Source organism: Misgurnus anguillicaudatus, chromosome 19 (assembly GCF_027580225.2).
Source record: "Misgurnus anguillicaudatus chromosome 19, ASM2758022v2, whole genome shotgun sequence".
Classification (NCBI taxonomy): Eukaryota; Metazoa; Chordata; class Actinopteri; order Cypriniformes; family Cobitidae; genus Misgurnus; species Misgurnus anguillicaudatus.
Window position 1 is genome coordinate 1164093 of NC_073355.2, and position 19601 is coordinate 1183693.

At 38.1% G+C, this 19601-nt stretch overlaps 1 protein-coding gene across 2 annotated transcripts; it reads right to left on the reverse strand.

Annotated features, from left to right (window-relative positions):
• Window positions 1-1116: 1116 nt before the first annotated feature.
• Window positions 1117-18518, reverse strand: cant1a (calcium activated nucleotidase 1a). Of its 2 annotated transcripts, none has more exons than XM_055183156.2 (4): window positions 18361-18518; window positions 8468-9129; window positions 7716-7919; window positions 1117-2658 (listed from the first exon to the last, which is right to left on the reverse strand). In XM_055183156.2, the coding sequence occupies exons 2-4, from the start codon at window positions 9105-9107 to the stop codon at window positions 2288-2290; spliced, it is 1215 nt and encodes a 404-aa protein (XP_055039131.1). In that variant the 5' UTR covers window positions 9108-9129; window positions 18361-18518; the 3' UTR covers window positions 1117-2287. The 2 variants fall into 2 exon arrangements, with proteins under 2 accessions (XP_055039131.1, XP_055039140.1); XM_055183165.2 differs by lacking the exon at window positions 18361-18518 and adding an exon at window positions 11697-11804.
• Window positions 18519-19601: the final 1083 nt, after the last annotated feature.

Sequence of the window (19601 nt, forward strand, 5' to 3'; positions counted from 1 at the left end):
CTTTAATTTGCTGGTATGGGTCTATCAGTGTAAAACAAACAACTCCATTTCGAGGTTAATCAAGGTGAGGAGCAGCATCACAGGTTCTAAGCAGAAAGGTCTGGAGGAACTTTACCACAAGCAGATATTAAGAAGGGTTGAATCTATCCTGGTAGATAATTCTTATCCCTTACAGGCTGAATTTCAGATGTTGCCATCGGGATTACGCCTCAAACTCCCAAAAGTCAGAACAAATAGATACAAGCACTCTTTTGTGCCTGCAGCCATTCTGCTTTTCAACTCTATGAAGAAGCAAAGATAACTTAGCGATTTAAATATTTATTGATTGTTTTTTGTTTTTATCATTTTTAACCATGTTTGTATGTAGACATTCTTTGTATTGGTTTGTGTGTGCATAAAATTGTGTGTAATTGTGTTTTGCTATCAGCTTGCACAGCAAATTGCCCCATTGGGGACAAATAAAGAACTTTGAGGCAAAGGGGTAGTCGTGGCACAGGCAATGGTCAAACAATAACAGGCAGTCCAATCCAGGCAGACAAAATAAAGGGGCAATCCAAAAGGCGTAAACACAAGATAACAGGCAACAGTCACAGCAGGTAATCAGAATACAAAGTAGAAAATCGCTCGGCAAGGCAGGTAAACTAGCAATACTTCGCATTGTGGCTTTGGCGTGAGCGTGCTTATGAAGGAATGGAAGTCGTGAATGAAGCAGAGGACTCCGGTGACGGCTCCCTCTGCTGGCGTGGCATAACAACACTCTCTGTAATCCCAACCAAACATCTGCATAACTAATGAATGAAATCCTTTCATCATTAACCTGCAGGGGAAAAAAAACCCACGGAGAACTTGAAAAAAGCTGATGACTTGGCAACGCCAGCCAGCACACAGCATGTCTCGTCGAATTCACGCTTTATCTCTGGATAAATGTACAAAGTCAAAGTTGAGTTGGAGAAAGTTGTTCTAATACATTTTCAAAAGGCACGTCGCAATTTTTTGCTTTATGTAGCCTCATGTTATGAAAGTACACATGAACATTGTAGAATGTACAGCTCGTAACCCCATTAGCTTAATAATGCGTTGTGCCATTGCCTTGCTATTACATGTTTACATGCATACTTTTTACCGGATGATCGGATCACAGATCGGAGTAGCCTACACCACGCATTTGAATGTGATCGAAATTTGCATCCGATCGACCCCAATCATATTGATTAAGGCGGTTTACATTAAGGCTTTTTTTGCATGTAAACATACCTATTGAGGCAGCACAATAAATACAAATGTAACTGTATAAGTATTACCCAAAAGTGTGCTTCAAAGTGATCTGTGGTAAATTATTTTATAGATTTTTATTTGAGCAGAGCAAGAATAAATATAACTATCAGCTGTTAACACTTCCTCTCAGTTTAACTTTATTGTGATTTTTTTTTCTTTTTTTTTTTTTTACAAAATCCCTAAAACCATTTAAACAGTTTATAAGATAAAACATAATTTTAAACATGATTAAAAGAACAAAATAACAGAATACCTGATATTTCTCAGAGAAAATAAAAAACTATAAACCCAGCGATGAGGCTTCAGGGAAAACTAACATTTAACATTTTGCAAGAGTTTAACTGCTTATACATTACATTTGATTGATTTTAAATGTATCTGATCTGTTTAGTTTATTACCAATTGATCAGGAAAGTGGATAACACACACACACACACACACACACACACAACTAAATATATGACATTCAACAAACCACATGGCAAACCTCAATGATGTGTATTTGAATTAAAATCATTTGATCTTGCATTCTATGGTCTATCACTTCATTTCATTACATTCATGACACGGCAAATACAGTACTGGCATGTAAAGGGGCATTGCACAAGATCTCGGGCCCTATTCATAGGCAGTCCTGATGGGCCCCCATGCCCCACCCCCATAATATATTCCAGACTTTTCAAGGGCCCCAGTCTGACACCCCTGGCCATATAAAACTAAAATAAAAATCTGATTTTGATGAGGACTGTAATGAGAATATTAAGTAAATAAATATGAAGCAAGAGTTAAATGCCTCAGACTCTAACCAGGACTAACCAGTAACTAACCAGGACAAGTGTCTAGACAAAGGCTGCCAGTTGCTAGCTGGCAACGTTTCAGATTCAAATCATTATATGGCTTTCAATTCTTTTCACATACAGACACTTAATGCCCACGACATGAACATGTACATCGTATCTAGTAGACAGTATTTCTCAGTCCTTGGCATTCGCAATATATGAATGATCCCTCACTAAATGAACTCGAGTCCCTCGTACTTTACATCCCCAATCTTAGTTTCAGGAAGTAGGATTCGCCCATCCAAGGTGAACGCTACAATGTAAGTGGCGATTTTTCCAGCATCCTCCTCAGACTTCAAGGCGACAATAATCTGGTCGTCTGTGTTGGGGACAAACTTAAAGGAAGAAAAGCCATGGGTGGGGTTCAGGGGTCCCACCTGTCTCACTTTAATGTTCTGGAAATCGGGTGAGCAACTAAGCATTAGATTGGTGCCACGGCGCTCATCGGCGGTCTCGTCGTAACGCTCGCTGCTAGCGCGCCGAGGCAGGAAAAACCAGCGCTGCAATGTGTCGCTCCAAGCTGCTGACTCGTGTATGAGGTATCCTGAGATGACCAAAGAGAAGACCATTAACAGAAATAAAGACAATACTGAATAAAATTAATAATAAGTCTATAGCATCGAAAACATGCCAAGGTCGTAGTTCACGCCAAAAAAATACACTAGACTGCATGAAAATCATTTAAGCATATAAAGACAATAAAGCCTTTGAGGACTATTTCTACATTGCCAACATAATTTGCTCCTCAGTTGTCATAATGTTAAACGCTTTCACATAAATGTCATTATTCACAGTTTTACATGAAAACCAGCACAAACACCAACCTTAGTACAAGAACTACTATGATGAAAATAATGTAAAACTAAACAAAAAAAGCTACATTTCTTGTCCAAAGATCTATACATGGTCTGTGAATGACATCCAAACACAATTCAATTACAGACAACTGTCACTTAATGAAGTTGAAATGAGAAGAGGTTTTAGAAATGTTCCTTTGAACTTTTATTGACAGCTATGGAGTTATTTGAACCTACAGCTTTAAAGTGTCAAGGACTTTTACTTTCTCTTTTCTTTAAAAGTACTTTTATTACATCATTTGACAAATTATAATCAAATCTGTTAAAATGATTAATCCATGAAACCACCAAAAGCAACTTTGACCTTTACTACAGTACTATATAGATTGAATTGTTAAAAAGGTTATAAAAACATTGCGTGCTATATATCATTGCAAAGCTTTTAGCAAAGAGTTTAGCATCAATACATTTAAAGGAACAGTATGTAAGAAATGTATATCAATGAATCATAAAATGGTATGTCACTAGACAGAAAGAAATGTTCATTTCAAATACTTATATCACTGACAACAGTGGTCTGGCCAAGATATTGTCATTTAAAAAAGGGAGTTGCAGCCCTCAACTGATGTTTATGTTGTCATGTTGTGTATTGGCCACCAGTTGTGTGATTGCAGTACAATTTTTAGCCACAATCCCACATTCTGTTCCTTTAAAGGTGCAGTGTGTAATTTTTAGAACGTCTCTTGACAGAAATGCAAAATAATATACAAAACTATATTATCAGGGGTGTATAAAGACCTTTCATAATGAACCGTTATGGGCTCTATCTTCCACCCGGCGCAATGCAGCGCAATGCGCGACGCAAGTCTCTTTTGCTAGTTTCCACCCTGCGCAAATATAATTTTCACGTTTAGCGCCACGTTGTTTAAATAGCAAATGCATTTGCGCCCCCTTTTGCGCCCATGGGCGTTCTGGTCTGAAAACAAGGTGTGTTCAGGCGCATTGTTGGCGCATTGCTATTTTGAGGCAACTAAAATAAACTACGCCATTGACCAACAAAAACCTGGTCTAAAGTCTAAAGTCAATGGCACAATATGTTTTATGTTATTTAAAGAGCGCATTAGTAATATGTGCCTATAAACGGGAGGACAACGCGGGTTTGCTTATCACACCTGGATGCGCAGCAGCACAAAAACGCTTTTAAATATGAAAGATTAAAGGATTAAATGTAAAAGATTATTATTGAGTCTCTTGGACATAAATGAGGACCGATTATGAGACGTTAGAAGGCACAAAGAGCTGCTTCACCTGTAGCCTGGTAAGTAAATAAATGCTTTGATTTAAACAAATGCATCTATTTTTAAATGTTTTTTTAAATGCTACCTCACGGATTTATTGTATATGATAACTCTGTACCTGTGGATATGGTGAGACGAGAAACATTTTTAAGTAATGCTTAAAAAAACTAAACGCTGTCCAAGTGCTGAAACGTGCAGAGAGCCGTTTGTAAATTCTTGATCTCCCGTTTGTTACAAATAAAGTATTTTTAGAGTACAAACCTTTTCTTACATAATTGTAAATTATTTTTTGATGATATTGGATAGCCATACATTTAAAGCAATTAAAAAGCCTCCTTTTTACTTCCATGACCAAACGAAAACGATTTTTTAAAGGTTTTAATAATAAAATAACAATTTCAATACAAGTGAAAAACAACACATTTTTTAACATTAATCTTAAACTGGGGATCTTCTTCCTCCGCTTAGTTTTTCAGTTTACAAAGTCCGTCATCTAAATAGGGATTAGACATAGCGCCAGCGCAACAGGCTTTTAAAGGGGATGAGAGCTGAGACTGTCATTGGTTTATTGCATGTTACGCCCAAAATACTCCCATTACAATAGGACCTACCCTTTTCGACCATGCGCTCAGCGCACAAACCATTTTTCCCGTCGTTAAATTAGCAAAAGTGGATTCGGACTAGAGGTGTGAATCTTCACTGGTTCCTCGATTCGATCCGATTATTAAGTTAACGATTCGATCCAATCCGATGTTACGATGCATCATGATGCATCACGATGCATTGCATCCTTTTTTTTATTACTGCACATTGCTACATTTATATTGATGAATGTAAGATGTCAGATACAGTATGTGAACTCCTTTTTATTTTGTTTTCTTCAAGAAGTATACTAAAGTATACTACTTAATAGGAAACAAGACAAACTTGGTCTGTAAACAGCAGACAACAGCAGCATTTAAAAAAACTGTCAATTAAAGTATTATCAACACTTGCATCCTTTAGCAGCTCGGGGTGAAAACGGTTAACGTGGTTTCTTAAATTAGTTGTATTGCCTACATATTTTATTTGTGCATGGCAGGCTTTACACACAGCGTGTGTCTTGTCCAGTTCGTGCTTACCAGCATGTTCACAGAAGCCGAAATGAGCCCAGACATTGGCTTTTAAGATACCTGGTGCATTTTTTATCACTCGTGTCTCACAACCTTCCGCCTTTTTTCTACCGCCACATACCTGTACGCGACGAATGACATCAGCAGGCTATAATCGATTATGGGTTATTACTGCATCGATGCAGAATCGTCCACCCCCGCATCGCGATGCATCGCACAATCGATTAATTGTGACACCCCTAATTCGGACACGCCCATTTAGACTTTGCACTGTGCGCTTTAGACAATGCGCTTAGATCATTAAAATAGGGACCTATGTGTTTATTAACTTAGAACGAGACCTTTTTATCTACATACACCAAGGGCCCCCTTACATGGAAGTCGCCATTTTGTGCCGCCATTTTTCTACAGAAGCCCTTAACAGACAAATCTTTTTACCAAGCTGTCTCTGACGATGACATGTTTGTCCTGTGTTGGCTACCAGAGCTTCTTAATGCGTTTCAAAAGCAAGGGGTGAGCAGTGGACTGAGCCGTTGGTTGCAATTCGCAACCTCATCACTAGATGCTGCTAAAATTTACACACTGCACCTTTAAATCTTATTGGTTCTTACATGTCTTGTGACTCATTGTCATATCCTAATGATCCTGTCTGTAAAATCACAGACTGAAGTCTTATAATCTAATAAAGAAATGAGAAGCATTACAATTTTATTTCAATCTTTGACATGAATATGATATCAAGATTATATTTACATGAATGATCTTTACATTATGTAGAAAACAGTCATCACTAAAAAAGACTTGTTGTTTTCTCAGGCAGGGTCACATATTTATAAAAGAGACATGCAAGAACCACTGACATTTAAAGTTTTCCATGTGCTTCAATATTTCATTTAAAAGCTAATGTATGGATTTCACATAGGGATGCACCGAATATTCGGCCACCGAAAATATTCAGCTGAAAATCGCCCAAAAGAGCAGTTTTGGTTTTCTGCCGAAAGACTTTTATCACCGAAACAATACGGCCGAAATGTTGTGATGACGCAAACAGAAACTGCAACCTGCACGTGCTTGTCTGAAGCAACATGTCTGCGGATGTATTTAACTCTGTACGCGCATAGGCACATGCGGTTGAATGTGTCCGGTCCAGTATGCCCTTAAAAGATCAGAACTCTTGATGTATAAACTTTAGAGAGTCGCGCTGTGTCTCATACTGTAGTCCATTAACATACATTTGGCGAATAAAGCAATTAAAAACAACGTAACATTTTTATGTGGAGCAACTGTTGTGCTGTTTGAGATTCGCTCTCTGTCTCTGTGTGCGCGTTTAAGTGCCCTCAATGGTGCACACACGAGAAAGACGCGTTTAAAAAACAAGCGAACATAAAATCTTTTTTTATATATATTGACAGGGCACATACAAACAAAATGATCTCCACAGTATTATTTTTCTAATAAAAACATTTGCTTATGTCTTAAGTGTATGTATAGATTACAGTCAGAAACCAGTCTGTGCTTATTTGGTCTTAAAGAGACAGTAACCTCAATTAAAATACTTAAGTCTGTCATTAATGTTAATCAAACAACCCAAGACAAAGAGAAAATCACTTCTGTAGCTCTAAAAAATAATAATATATTTAATTTATGCAATAAAGACAGTGTTATCATTCATTTAATTTCTGTACCTAATGCTAATTTCAGACCTTATAAATGTACAACTGTTCTTTTTTATAAATGTTTGCAATTTCTTTATTTGTTATTAGATTTTTCCCACCCCATTTTGTTGATCCGAAAAATAATCCGATCCGTGCCTCAAGAATTTTCATTTCGATGCATCCCTAGTTTCACATATATAAGACGACGTATATGAACCCACTGGAGTCGTGGTCCGATATATGACTTACACATGTTGTCATCACTGTAAAACAAATCTCATTTTAAAGCACATCTGCACACAGGAGGCTGAATCAAAAACAAATATTCAGATAGATTTCACAGCTGTTTACTTCAGTTTTAATTAGGGCTGCACGATAAATCGCATGCCATACCACGCGCATCACGTCAGTGATGCCGGTTCCTTGATTAGTATTAAATCGCCATCAGCTGTTTTCAGATGGCGCGACATTAACTGCACAGAGCCGTAGTTCCCTGACAATTTGGGCCATATCGCATACATATTGCAGGCGATACGTCCGCGATAATTAATGCGAAATTGCCCCGATTGTCAGGGAACTACGGCTCTGTGCAGTTAAAGCTGCTCCATCTAAAAACAGCTGATGGCGATTTAATACTAATCAAGGAACCGGCATTATGAACGTGATGCGCGTGACAAACACATGCGATTTATCGTGCAGCCCTAGTTTTAATACAAATACACATAAAGGTGTTGCATACCGGGTGGACTGATGCCTGCAGCTCTGCGGAGAGCATTGTACTGAGGAACCCAGTTTTGGTGCTGCACATCTCCGTGAAAGCCAACTAATTTCACCCACTCAGGATTGTTATTGAGCACCTCTCCGGTGGTGGTGGTCCACTCCTTCCCCAAACCTCCAACATACAGATGCTCATCTTTCACTGCCAACCATTCTGCCTTAAATCCTGAACAAGACCGAAACCGGGTATTAAGACTTAATCCACCTTTAATTTTGAGTCTTAAACATGTGTTTCATATTTCAAGATTATATTTAAAGACACAAAAACAAAATTGGACACATTTACGTGACATTAAACAGAATGTTGAATTAATTGGATCAAGAAAGTTGGGTGTTTAACGCAGGTGATGGAAGAGTAAGAGGGCTTGGTTACTTTCAGGAAAAGCCAGTTTATTACATTTTGTAACACTCTACAAGACAAACAATCTCACTAAACAACTGAGTCGATACATGGCCCACAGGATCCTTATGTATCAGGATTCCTTCTCGACACAATCCCAAAACTTGTCCTCATGAAACCTTGGGCACAGTGAAATGTTGACAGGAGAAATGTGCACACTACAGTGATTATTATGTGCTGCGATCAACAACTAAAGAAACTTTAGTTTATGAAGTGTTTGAGCCATGTAATGCATGCTGGGCTTTATGTAGTAATGCAGTGAATCATTACTCAGCTTGTCAATGAATTCAGATCGAACTCACATAAAGACTTACCTTTTGAAACAGAGCCATCTCCATCGGGCAGTATGACCCAAGGCACCGCCTTAAGTCCTTCAATGCTATACACGATGCCCGTTCGATCATCCACGCTGTACAGTTTACCGTTGAAGACGACTAATTCGGAGAGCTCCATGCCCCGACCCTTCTCCGCTAGGTGGCTTTCCAGGACCGCTCTTTCCTGATCCCACTCAACATCCACTCGATCTCCACTCTCCGACACCAGCAGGTGACCCTTAAGCATATAGCTGAACCAGGTTAGCTTCTTTTCACTACCCGAGTTCGTGTCCAGGTCCGCGATGACGGCGATCCTGTAGCGCGTGCCCAGTTCTGTGCGTTCTGCCGGGCTCAGCGGGTACGTGTCGTTGTAGCGCTGTTCTGCTCTGATGTCTGGATGACTTAACCTCGTGCCTTGTCTGCCCCTATGTCGGGGGTGAAAGGGCAGGAACTGCATGTAGATGAGGAGGACGAGGGTTAGCGCTGACGCTACCAGCACGATAGCTTTCCATTTGATGCGGAAGCGAGAGTCTGTGGTGTTGGTCATGGATGCCAGCATCGGGAGTCCTCCCACAGAGATACGCAGCGAGTTCATAGGCTCATTCTGACTAGGACGTGCATAGCCTGCAGAAACAGGCATGGGGAAGGGATGGCAGTCGCACCTGCGCGTAGAAAAAACACATACTATATGAGCGGTGCACATTAGGTAACCTTGACACACATAACATGATGTGTCCTAGTGATATGCCAAATTTTGAGATCGTCCTATTGTCAGCCTGTGAGATCTCCAAAACACAATAGTATCGGGGGGCGGGGCAATAGTTGACTCTTTATTTATTTGTTCATTTTTTACTAAGTCACTGGATTGGTCAACAAAAAAAGAAGCCGATTTACTCTAAGGGCAAGATGTGCATATTACAAGTCCAATTAATCTTCTGTGCAACAACACGCTCACACTTACTGATTATGGGGTCAATCAAACTGGGTGCTGAATCCCTCAATGTGAATAATGTCATTAAATGTAAGAAAAGGACAGCACTCACAGTTCAAATTGCAAAAATAGAGTTTAATCGCCCACAACGAACGTTTCGGGCTGAACGCCCTTCTTCAGCATGTAATGGCGATTTCACAGATTAATCACAGGTGTTCCCTTCAATAGGGTGTTCACCTCTGACCTGTATACAATTCCTCTAAAAGAGGGAGCTCAAGATACAAGCAACCATCAAAATACATTTCTGAAAATGTACAAATTGTACAAATACACTGATATGCAATAGACAAATGAAAAAAATGAAAACAATAATATATAAATAAATTTACAAAAAACAAAAAAGAAAAGAAAAAGAAAGAAGAAAGAAGAAGAAGAAGAAAGAAAAAAGAAAAAAAAGAAGAAACAAAAAACAAAAAACCAAAAAAAAAAAAAACAAATTTATTTATATATTATTGTTTTCATTTGTCTATTGCATATCAGTGTATTTGTACAATTTGTACATTTTCAGAAATGTATTTTGATGGTTGCTTGTATCTTGAGCTCCCTCTTTTGGAGAGGAATTGTATACAGGTCAGAGGTGAACACCTTATTTAAGGAAACACCTGTGATTAATCTGTGAAATCGCCAGTACGCTGAAGAAGGGCGTTCAGCCAGAAACGTTCGTTGTGGGCGATTAAACGCTATTTTTGAAGCTTGAACTGTGAGTGCTGTCCCTTTCTTACATTTTATCATATTACAAGTCCAACAATAATAATATTATCGGCAACTATCGTCATAAAAGCCCACTATCGGCCATATGTCTGACAATCGTCAATACAGGACAGTATCATCCATCGGCTAATGTGTCCATCATTTGGACTTACAATAAAAGTTCACTACGAAGATTTACTTTCTAAATCTTATTTAGGAAATGACACAAAGATAGGCTTGAAACGGCTTGAATAAGTCTGATAAAAGTAAATGAATTATTCTGGCCACACTTTTTAAAGTCAATTCTAACCATTAAAGATCCAATTTGTAGAATCTACCGCTAGAGGGCGCACAATCAAAACAATAACACTGACGTAGATTAATGGCGCTCTGAAGCAGCGTGAAATTATGGGATTTGTTGTCTTTAACTCAAATACTGATGGCCATCAATCAGACGGGAACGAGAAATCATTTTAATGGATGAGGTAAACGACAGGCGCATAAAATTCCACATTTGTCATGTGGTTTCTACGTTAATAAAGGCGGGAATAAAGGGTAACGTAGATATTAGCGTCATTGACAGGCGACTGCACTGCCCCGTGTCACTGTTTTGAATGGCAATTTTCTCATAATTTACAAGTAATTGAAAACATTAGTGATATTGTTAGTAATGAGCTGGACAAAATATGTAACACTGGCCTAGTGGTTTTTGGATATTTTACTGCAAATATCTTACAAATTATACCTTTAACTAACTATTATCTACTTTTGCCTCAATATACTACTAATTACTGCTTATTAATACTTAGTAAAATAGTTGTTACGTTTAGGAATTGGGTAGGATCAAGAATGTAGAATAAGGTTTTGCAGAATCAGGCATTAATATGTGCTTTTTAAGCATTAATAAACAGCCAATAACTAGGTAATATTAGAGTTAAGTAACTCTAATTAAATTACTAGAAAAATAAGAGTAATCTATTTTCAAGAAACAGTAATTAAATTACAGTAACTTATTACTTTGTAACTAGTTACACCCAACACTTCATGTCATTTTTAAAACATTGCTGGTTTTTCTCATGCAAGTAAGAAGAAATGTATTTCTCATGATTTAATTGTACTCCGTAAACAACACAGAAGTAAATTATGATCATGGTTGTTGTGTTTGTTATAAATCAAAGAAGATACAAATGTCACATGACAATGAACACATGCAAGATGCGGTATGCCCGTAATAAAACTGTATCCACGCATACTGTATAAAACGGTGCTATTTTAATGATAAAACAGTAGATACTTTCTCTGATTCAGTACATGATTTCATGAGTTCACAGGGCATATGTTTGTACAGTACGTGTCGGTTACAATCATCATCTCATTTTTGACCACAGATGACATTTAGCCGGCTTTGCATCTGAACTCTTCAAATGTTTAATTCATTTAATTCTCAAGTAACTAGCCTTTCTAAACTACATAGTTTTAAACCTAAATTTACAGAAAATACCAAAGGATTAGGAAGTGTGAGAATATTTCCAGACATGAGACCCTTACCTGCTCCTCTCCTGTGTCCCTCATAACTAAGTAAAGACAGTAAACCCATCTGATATCTCCGAGTATGAAATGAAAAGTGTATACGTGGAGGTAGGGAGTGGCTTACTGAATAGAGATTAGGCAAATATGATGAAAACAGGTAAGACTGGATATCATAGCAAACCTTTACTCTATAATAATCTGCACTTATTAATACAATATATTAGGAAATGACATTGTGATGCAGTTTCCCGGACAGGGATTAGACTAGTCCTAGACTAAAACAAATGTAAGAGCTGTCCAAACTGAAAACAACTTGCACTGACATATCTTAAAATACACCATTGCCTTTTGTTTAGCCTGAAAATGCACAGACGTAATGTCTTTAGTAAAGCATGTTTGTTAAATTTATTTACTAATTAAACTTAGGCTTAGTCCTGGTTTAAGCTAATCCCTGTCTGAGAAACCACCCCTATGAGTTTAACCGCACAAATGCTCTGAATAAACCCTACCGTCAATAAAAGGATGCTGTGTACTTTTTATATTCTGTCAAACCACACCAATCTACAGCTCATCTGTATTCGTCTACACATAACCTTCATATTGAATAAGATATTTTAGCAGCGTCATCAACAACCAGGCCTGGACTGGGGAAAATAACACATTCATGTAATGTTTGGCCTTAAGCAGCCCACTATACGATCACAAATACCACCCATCGTTGTGCTTATGTGACTGTGTATACCAATTCCATAAAGCCATATAATGACACATTAAATACTTATAATAAGTGTCATGTTATGATTGTGATGTTAGGTAAAGTGTCAGAGTTATGATTGTCTTTAAATCGGAATCAAATAACTGTCAACTTATTCCATAATGCCTAAAGTTCCTAAAAATATACTATTCAACCTACAATCAATAATAAATAAAACAACAATACTGCCAGCTGACTCACTGTTAACTTAGCCATAATGAGATTATTGTAAAAAATCCATAAATTATTGTCATTTTCCGTGGAGTTGTGTACTTTATCCCAAAAGTACCCAAGGATTTGTAAATCCAGAGAAAATCCTATTTTAAATAATGTATCGTCCCTTATCTCCCTTGTGATTGTTGCCCATCAACAAAGTAATATCCGCACCATCCTGTTTCTGGTTGTAAAAACTATTGTAACACAAGTAGACAAACGCCTGGAAGACACTGAATGCCAGCTGTTTTTTTCAGCAGAGCGCCAGCTTTCTTCAGCCGAGCACTTTGGTAGCTGTGATACTTGAGCTGTGAGCCGGTTGGTTGTTGTGATACTTGTCCCGCCCCTCCTCCACTGTGATTGGGCGGGCGTTTGAGAACTGACATTGACGAGCGAAGCTTTCCACCCAAAGTTGAATCTCTTTCAACTCTTGACACTCAGAGCTGAGTGCGGAAAAAACGCAGAGCGCCAGCTTTCAGCGCGGAACAAAAACGCAGAGCTTCCATTGGAAACAAAGAGATAAAAAAGAAGAAAAATGCTGCGATGTACGAGTGTTATGGGCCGGTCAGACAAAAATAGTACGAGTTGTATCAGCCCAAAAAGTATGTCGGCCCCGTAGGAAATTGCTGTGTGTGTCAGATGGCCAGTCCAAGCACTTACCCATCCAAAGAGGAAAAACAGATGGCATGACTTTTTATTTCCACTGTAAACTAAATTTGGACTTTTATAAGCTGTTGATTTAAATAATGCTGCAGCCGATATATATTGGCCGATATTTGGACCTTTTTAATTATCAGCACCAAGCCACCAAATTTTTCTGTTTATATGATAATCATTTCAGTTGCACCTTATTTATTCAAATCTTTTTACAGAAATAATAATTCATTTATATCTAATATTTTGAGGTCTGACTGCTTTACAATTGCATGTAGTCCATAGTAAAGACTGGGGGTGTGTACAATTTCATGCAGCGTTGCGCAGACCGATCGGCATATGACCACAGGTGTTCTGTTGAAGTCTGTTTTTAGGCTTGTTGTGATAGCAAGTGATACTGGTCCCACACAGTGGTTAGCCTCTCACCGCCTTCATTTGGATTTTTTTATAGTATACAAAATCATTTAGTTCAGTTAGAGAGCAGACACTTCAATTAAAAACTGAAAATGTCTCATCAATTCAGCGCGAGCTAAACGAGAGTCACAGCACAGATGAGCAGCTGTCAGATTTAATTTATAAACAACGAAAGGGTCACCAGCAGACTGACAAGATGTGTCTAAGCTGTGTGCTTATTCCTTTTGTTATTAAGGTTTTATGTTTATTCTATGTGAGTTTGTCATTGTTTTGTTGTTGTGTTTCTCAATATGAATAAAAATGAACTAGGGATGTGCATTTGTCATTTTTTCATTTCGATTAATCCATAGGTCTGAAGAAAGAGTACTCGATTAACTGGGGGCGGGGCAATCAAAGGGGCGGGGCGTACACGTCATGGTGAAAATTAAAATATTTTTATTAAAAACACTCAAATAAAACTTAATTTGAAGAAACTATGACAGAACAATGAACACATACTAGATTTTTAATGAATTAAATGTTTTTAACAGAAACCTCTAACAGGAAAAGCTGTGTGATGAAGTGAAACTAAAGGGTTAATAAACACAAACCGAAGCTCTTTCTATATGACGCACTCTGCATAATATTAAGCCTTTATATACAACATAAATGTACAACGTGCATCTATCTGCATTAAATGCAAGACTTTAACTAAGTTATCTAAAAAAAAGAAAGTTTAAATCCCTTTGTGGATGTCCATCATAAACGGCGCACTTTTAAACACGTTCAGTCAAAGCTCAAGCTTCATAACATTAAGCAGCTTTAAGTCTTTTGCTATCATTTTAGCGTTTAGCTGTGTAGTGTCATCCTCTTACCTCAGTCAAGATGTAATGTTAATGCTCGTATGGCTCTCTGGTATCTCTTCACAATTAATGTTTAAATATGAGATGATAACCCATTGAACTTTTGACGGCGCTGTACATTTTGCACCTGACTGACTGTATTTACGAAAATCACGGCATCCTTTTAAACCATAGTGCCTCAGTGATGTAAGTTGTGGCCGGCTTCGCGGGCTGGCAGTCTGCCGCGCATTGCGCAGATTGGCGGGTTCCTGCTGCGCGCCAGGCACGGTCGCGCGGAATTATCTGTTTGTTTTTGAATCACGCATGGTAATGTTACTGATGTCATACGTCGGTCTGCGTAGCTCGACACGACGTCAAACACGCATCTCCAGACCCAGTCTTTACTACCACATGCGCTTGTAACGCTAACCAGACATCCAAATGCCGCCATATCCACAATAAATAAATACATAAACAAATAAACAAACCCACATGATCATCGTTTTCGTGATCGATCATCAATGCCACATTCGAGTACTCGAGCAATCGAGTACTTGTGCCCATCTCTATAATGAACCCAGGCGTGCCACTACCACCCCCGTTTCACACCAAACATACAAGTCAACCTAGCTATCCAAAATCTTAGAGCATTCACACTATCCAGACTAAAGCACACCGTGCCCCAGTGCGATTGTCTCCCGTCCCTACTCCCCCAGAAGCACTCAAAATGTACTTTTATCGATCCAAGCCCAGGCACGCTTTCGTCAAAAGGATGCGATTGTTTTGAACAAAGCAGGAAGTACCCTTTTAAGTACTTAAAACATATTTACAAGACATAATTATTGTGGATCTGACATCTCACAGTACTGTTTGAATAGGTGTGTTAAACTAGTGTGGTGTTGTGTGTGACATAACATAATGTCATGCTAAAAAGTGAATAATTGGTCATTTTACTGTCTGTCAGACGTTGGCTTTACATTGAGTAACACTGAGTGTCTCAATGTAATTCTCTAATAGAGAAATTTACTGGCTGATTGAAAAGATTCATGGGCCAATGCCAATCCAAATATCGGTGATATATCACCCTCTGCAATATATTGTCCTATCACTAATCGTAATGTGAAGTGTGTATTTTCTTATTCAGAGTTGTTAAAGGAATAGTCTACCCATTTGCCATATTAAACTATGTTATTACCTCAATTTAGACGAATCAATACATATCTATCTTTTTTCACTGCGTGCACTGTAGAGCGCGTTGTGAATGTGTTAGCATTTAGCCTAGCCCCATTCATTCCTATGGTACCAAACAGGGAAGCCACCAAACACTTCCGTGTTTTCCCTATTTAAAGACTGTTACATGAGGAGTTATACCAGTAAGTATGGTTCCACAAAATAAAACTTTTTTTTGGTACCATTGGACTGAATGGGGCTAGGCTAAATGCTAACACATTCACAACGCGCTGTACAGTGCACGCATTGAAAAAAGATAGATATGTATTGATTCGTCTAAGTTGATGTAATAACATAGTTTAATATGGCAAATGGGTAGACTATTCCTTTAACAAGGAGCTTAACTGTGGTGCTTAAAGGCGGAGTCCACGATGTTTGAAAAACGCTTTGGAAAAGGAGACGGGCCGACTACCAAAATACACTTACAGCCAATCAGCAGTAAGGAGCGTCCTACTAACCGACATCCTTGCCGGGTTGCGTATGTGTGGGGCGGGTCTATCAACAGAAGGTCCAGATTCTATTGGGGTAGGGGTGTGTTTGTTTAGGTGATTTCAAATATCAACATTGGCTTTCAAACATCGTGGACTCCGACTTTAAATACATGTACAAACATTACGTTTTCATGAACATGCGCACAGCAACGTGACATGGGCACGCAACCTCGATAGGGACTAGGGATGTTAACAATGAATCGATCTTTGATTAAAACTTAATGTGTTTGCGGCACCTGCGCAAAACACATACAGCCAGAGAAAAAAATGAAACGGAGAATTTAAACTAGCCATGCTCACAACGATGCTCGATGCCAAACAGACAACGCAACAAAATGGCATTCACAGTGTATCTGATAGGGTGTGACACAGAAAATGCAAATACGGTTGGCATACTGAAAGCAAAGACCCTTTTCAGGGAAGCCTGCAAGATTAGTATAGCAACGCTGCTAACGCTGCTATACACAGGAAAGGAGACCAGAAGCCGTTTTTAATGAACAGATTAAAATGTAATTTTAAATTCTGACAAGAAATTGTATAATGTAAAAGTCGTTACACTCTGAACACCCACAACATATATCATTGATCATCATTATTAACTGGCTGCTGTGTATTTTCTAATGGAAGGTTGCCATCTCCATAATATAAGCATCTTTGGTGAAAGTACGCTGCAGGTCTAAGCTGAGGTGACGACAGGAAAAGTGCCTGACGGGATATGCGACTGTTGCAGAGTGTGTATGTGAGGCGGAGTTATATAGTCATTGTATTGCATTACAAGTTAACATTTTTCTCATTTTACAATCCCACTAGCATGTTATATTTAGACAAAATAAAATCTTTTAATTTGCGTAATGAAGCTGGCGTTTTTACACACACTTTTATGTCATTGGTTATCTGCAGTAATTGCACCATTACTCGATTGATTTATCTTTAATTTAAATGATCATCGAATATAGAAAAGTGCATAAATTGAAATCCCTAATGGACAATCCCTAAAATCTCTACCAGTTGACAAATTTCTACCAATTAATTATACCAACCAGTTTATCACCCACCCCTAGAGTATGTGGTGTTTGTCTTCTCTTTTAATCCTCAATGCCATACTTGTTTGTGATGTTTGATCTCCTCCACAGCGCTTTATAATACATCATTCTGTCTAGAATCTAAACGGGTAGGATAGGTGTTGTTTTTGGCACTGATTCACGCATATGATCCACTCCGTGCTATTGCGCTGGACCAAACGCTTGTGTGCTTTAGCTGCTTGTGTGATACTGATGCAAAATCAGACTTCATTCATTCACCACAATGGACAGCATAATTGCACTGTCTGAATCATTCCCTAGTGTCTTTGCTTCAATCTACAAAGTATTTGATTGGACGGGAACTTTGATAAGAAGTTAAAGTGTAGAATGATGTCATAAAATTCTGAATTTGTTTTGGCCGCACGTGATAAACAAAACATGTAAGGCGGGACTTGATTTCATCCATCAAGAACTGATGGGATCGTTGGAAGTTGGGCCATGTTGCAAATTGACACAATCTTTTCCCAGGCATAACAAGTCTTGGATACACCACAGATTATCTTTTAAAAAAATTAAATAAACACTACAATTATTTATAAAAAAAAATTACGTTATTGATTTCATTGTGACTTTAATTTTAATGCATCTATTAGTTAAAGCTGTACAGTTGTACTATAAACCATATTTTTCCTGTAGTAAATTTTCTACTAATAAAAATGGTTTTAAATGTAATGTAAACATAGGACAGAAGTAACTAGTTAAATCTTAAAATCAAGTGATATCAATAACTGATTCCTTTAGTACCGAAACAGTATCTGTAAAAGTAAGCACAGAAATAACCCTGCAATATTGTAATGATATTTCTCTCTCTCTTTCTCTCAAACTGGGATTCAGAGGCCGAGAGTAATGTTACAGCATATTTCACAAACAACACTACAGCCTCACACAATCAGCTGACAAACTTTGTATAAACCTGACAAACATTGATTTTAAAGCTGTTTCTTTAGCCCGATAAGATTGTCATTGTTGGGTTTCTGCACAAACATAGCGCAAATTTTCTTTCTCTTTTAATGACAGACTCACCGCGACAGAATACGACCTCGTGCTCTGCTGAAGATAAAGTCGAAACTTTTTAATGTTATAAACTCTCATTCCAAACAGATCCATTCAGCACATACAGCAGCATTTCACATTCCCATTTACTTCCGCATTCGGGGGTGCGCTCACGTGGTGCATGGAAAACTAGTTTTTGCTGTTCATCCTTGCGTCAGCTTTACGCATTCTTTTCTTATTAACGCACACACAGCACCGATAGAAATATTGTCATATTCCACAAATAACAACAAGATTTAACAATTAATTTAAGAAAAACTACAAACACTACTAAAAGACACTTATTTTGATCATACTATCTAGGCTAGTGAAGACATGTCAAACCTGTTTGTCAGACACAACCTGTTGCAGAAATGCACTAAAAGTGTCAATGGGATTCTGTGTTTAAAAAGCTCTTCTCACACCTATACAATACAAATACACTGTGACCATGGTTAAGGTACAGACTACATGTAACTGGATTACGTAATCAGGATACAAAACATAGTAGCCTTACTGTGATTTGTTACAGTTACATAAAATATAGTAATTAGATGCAGTTACATTTAAACAATTTAAACAATTAATCTGTTAATAATATGTGTATTTGGCATTCTGCCGTGCCGGGGCGCCACGACTGCGCTTTTGGCTATAAGGTATACAGCAAATGAAATCTTGCCGGCTGAGTACTGTTCCTTCACCCAAAGCTAATCCTAAACACAACATTCCATTGGATTTAGGCTGTAGCTGTGTCCCAATTTAACCTAATCTTAAACTTTTCGGCGTTTGCTGTATCCCCTCTAGACAAAATGCAGCTGGCAAACTCATGCTACCGTCCTAATAAATTAATAATATGAATAAAAGGGGTTAATGGTACTGAGCCTTCACATGGCAGCCCTCATGACTCATTTCACAGTACCACACAATTCTAATGAATTTATTTTTTATTGGAATCAAAATAATGGTTATGAACTACAGAAACCACCAACACTAGGCAAAACAATATGGGGAAGGAGAAATATGCAATTAATTGTACTTGTTTTTCCACATAAATATGCTTGTAACCAATTTCTTTAATATATAATTGTACTTTTAATCACTCATCTATTATTCAAATATGCTTATTAAAATATAACAAGGTCAAAACATGTATCCGGCACCAGTATTCCTGGTTAAGGGGGAATACAAGGGAGTAATGGTCATTTAAAGGACCTGATGGCCGCCACTTTGAA

Bases quoted from the DNA above. Each gene is read 5' to 3' on its own strand.
- cant1a (XM_055183156.2), bottom strand. From the start codon at position 9,107: ATGCCTGTTTCTGCAGGCTATGCACGTCCTAGTCAGAATGAGCCTATG. The intron at 7,920-8,467 runs GTAAGTCTTTAT...GGTCTTGTTCAG, and splicing joins AGATGGCTCTGTTTCAAAAG to GATTTAAGGCAGAATGGTTG. The intron at 2,659-7,715 runs GTATGCAACACC...TGGTCATCTCAG, and splicing joins TGCAGGCATCAGTCCACCCG to GATACCTCATACACGAGTCA.